Source organism: Alligator mississippiensis, chromosome 7 (assembly GCF_030867095.1).
Source record: "Alligator mississippiensis isolate rAllMis1 chromosome 7, rAllMis1, whole genome shotgun sequence".
NCBI classification, from domain to species: domain Eukaryota; kingdom Metazoa; phylum Chordata; order Crocodylia; family Alligatoridae; genus Alligator; species Alligator mississippiensis.
The window spans coordinates 8,391,183-8,394,386 of record NC_081830.1 but is presented as its reverse complement, the minus strand read 5'-3'; the positions used below and the strand labels follow the sequence as shown (position 1 = coordinate 8,394,386).

The window sequence follows — 3,204 nt, the reverse complement described above, 5'->3', positions numbered from 1 at the left end:
ATGAGCTTTTTTCATTCTAATTTTCATCCTGAATGCCTCTGCCATACTCTTATACTGTTCTCTATACCAAGCTTCTATTTTTATAGGATTTCTTTCTGAGTTCCATCTCTTTTGAAGAGGTGGCTGCCTATCCAGTATGTTCTCCTGTCGCACTTCCCATTCTTTTACCTCATTTGGGATAGCTTGCTCCTACAGCCTTAAAAGAGTCTCCTTAAAGTACAGTCTAGTCTCCTGGACTACTTTTCTCATTAAATTCGTGTCCCAAATGATCCTTCCCACCAGTGCCTCGGGTTTGGTGAAGTCTGATGTTCTGAAGTCCAGCAAGCGACATGCATGCTCCTCATGAGAATTTCCTTCAACCCTTGTCAATTGGAGGTTGGTTCATTCCGGGAAAGCTGCAGCTCCCTCTATTAATGAAGAAAACAAAATGAGGGGGAAAGAGCGGTGGTGGAGCCTTGGTAATTCGTCCTAAATTTTCCCGGTGACATTTCAACACGGTATAAGAGCGAAAGGAGATATCCCAGGAGGTTCTCCAGCCCCTCCAGGCTACGCGTCTCCCCACAAGGCGGCGGTGTTGCTCCAGCCGTGCAGGTTCCATCCTCTGAGCCTCTGCAGTCGACTGCAGCCCCAGCCTCAGCTCCTTCCCCGCGGGGATTGGCAGAGCGAAGTCAAGGGCAATTGCTCTTCAGACAGACACCTCCCATGTATTTCCCCCGGGTAAGGAGATGACTGGAAGTCACAGTGGTGTTAAAGGTGCCAAACCACAAGAGATCTGTAGTCCACCGATCTGAGCACCGATTCCTCCCCCTGGGTTTTGTTAACGGTTCAGGAGAAGCTTGATTTCAGCTGGATGTTTAAACCCCCGAATACGATGGTGAAAATGGCTCTTTGCACTGCTTCGCTATTGATCGCAGTCTGTGTTATGAGTGAGTGCGATTCCATTCTGCCTTTTTATTTTTCAATTTATAATACAGTACAAAGGGGGCTTTCTATTCTATTCTATTCTATTCTATTCTAAACATTCACGCTGAGAATGTCCATGTGGGTTAACGGGACACTGGAGCAGGATCCGAAAATGGGAGATAAAGAAGAGAAATATTCACAAGGCAAAAAGCGAACTATCCAGGATTCCTTCTCTCCTTGTGTCCTCTGACTTCATGTTTAACCTTCACAACAAACAAAGAAGGATTTTTTTCTTTTCTGGGGGAAGGTCGGTGACTTTTGGGGGTGAAAACAGAGAGGTCCCTTTGCAGGACTTCCTCTTGGGAGCATGGCCAGGTCTGTTTTGCTTCCCTGAGATTTTCAAGGAAACTAAGGAGATTTCAGAGCCCATCCCCAGGTAGATGAGGGCGATGGGAACATAACCCCACTAGCAGTACTGTTGTTTCCTTTTGCAGAGCAAGCGAATGCAAACTCCGTCTCGCAGTCTGCCGGCACCGTGACTATCCGGGAAGGAGACTCCGTGTCCATCAGCTGCACCTATAGCTATAGCTCCGTTGAGACCCCATTCCTCTTCTGGTATGTCCAGTTCCCAAACGAAGCCCCTCGCCTCCTGCTGACCCAGTACGAGGCACAGGACGAGGAGGATGAGAAACGCCGGCGCGGGTTCTCTGCTGATTTACAGAAAGACTCGTCGTCCTTCCACCTGAGGAAAACCTCCAGCCAAGCGAGCGACTCTGCGGTCTATTACTGCGCGCTGAGAGACACAGTGAGCCCTGCCGGCGGGGAGCTGTGCACAAACCCCTGAGTGCGCAGTCGGTGTCTGTGGAGAGCTCCAACTACAGCGGTTTCCATTCCGGATCACAGAGAATGTGTGTCTGTGATAACCCTGTCATACACGGACCCTCCTCGCCTTCCGTTTATTATAGTCCAAAATGGGATTTTTATAGGAATAAGTGACCAAGAGAGATAGTTAAAATTCGTGTATAGGTTTAGTGTCCCTGGCTAGGTGGGCGTTTTCATTAAGGTGATGGCGATGGCAAGTCACAGTAAGGGTGATGTCTAAGGGTGCAGTTAATAACAGACGTTAATAATAGGGCAGTATATAGATAAGAGTCAGAGGGTGCCAGGATTAGGACTGTTGCTTCAGGCAACGAATCAGAAGAGCGTCTGGAGTCAGTGTCACCATTTGGTTGTGGTTAGTTTCGTGTCTCTTAATCACATGGGACTGCTGGGGACAGTCCCATCATGTGACTGTTGGCATGAGGGTGAGTCTAGGTCATCTGTACGAGGTCTCAGTTGGATACATTTGTCCTTTCTAGTTAATCCGAGGAATTCTAGTTACCGGGAGGAGCCTTTCCCGCTGGCTCTGGCATCTCTTCACCAAGCGGCGCTGTTGCACGAATAAAGGAAGTCGCGTTTAGCAGTAATCCTATCCTCTCCTTCCATGAACTCTGTAACAGGCGGGGGCTGTTTCTTCAGAGACAGTCCCAGGAAGGACTCAAGGGCACATGCAGACAAGAAAGAAACCGGACCACGCGACCTGCCGAGCTGCTAAGCAACCGCAAAGGAGAAGCAATACACATCCATAGCGTTGTTGATTCTACCTAAGAAGTCTTTTCTTATTTTTCCCCGGGGGATAAAAGAGGCCACAGCTGTGGATGAGAAGAGAGGTTCTTTCAGGAGTGTAGCACACACCAAGCATTAGGACCAAGATACCTCTCTGTCGTCTTGGTCGTTATAAGAAGTTCGGGCAGGGGCCGCTTTCCTCAATTAATGGAGGCGTGTTTGATCCTTCGCATTTCTGCCCTGGCGCTGTTTGCAGGTAACGGTCTCCTTCCTCTGTCCGCGGAGCCCGGTTCATTGCTAGCGGACTTGTCTGTCCACTTTCACTTGCTCCCGCGTTTTATGTCTTTTCCTGAGTACTTTCTGTCAGTCTGCGAAAAGTCCAGCATATCCATGCTCCGAAAACCAGACTCTCACACCGTGTCTTTGCTCTTGTTGATTGCTTGGCAGGGGCAGTGACGGGAGATTCAATCCAACCCGAAGAAGCGCAGGTGTCTGCAGCAGAAGGAGACCAGGTGATACTCCGCTGTTTCTACACCACCACCTACAGCACTGGTTATCTTGTGTACTGGTACCGCCAGCATCGGGACCGAGCCCCGCAGTATATTCTGTACAGGGGAACAAAGGACCGCAGTAGGTCCAGCGACACTGCGGATTTCGCCAAGGTGCGGTTTTCTTCCGAGGTTGATGCCAACTCCA

The 3,204-nt window shown here is 49.5% G+C and overlaps 1 gene segment (V, D, J or C); it reads left to right on the top strand.

Moving 5' to 3' along the window:
* Nucleotides 1–871: 871 nt before the first annotated feature.
* Nucleotides 872–1,747, top strand: LOC132251720 (T cell receptor alpha variable 18-like). The segment is given in 2 exon segments: nt 872–926; nt 1,398–1,747. Coding segments are annotated over 2 exon segments (405 nt in total).
* Nucleotides 1,748–3,204: the final 1,457 nt, after the last annotated feature.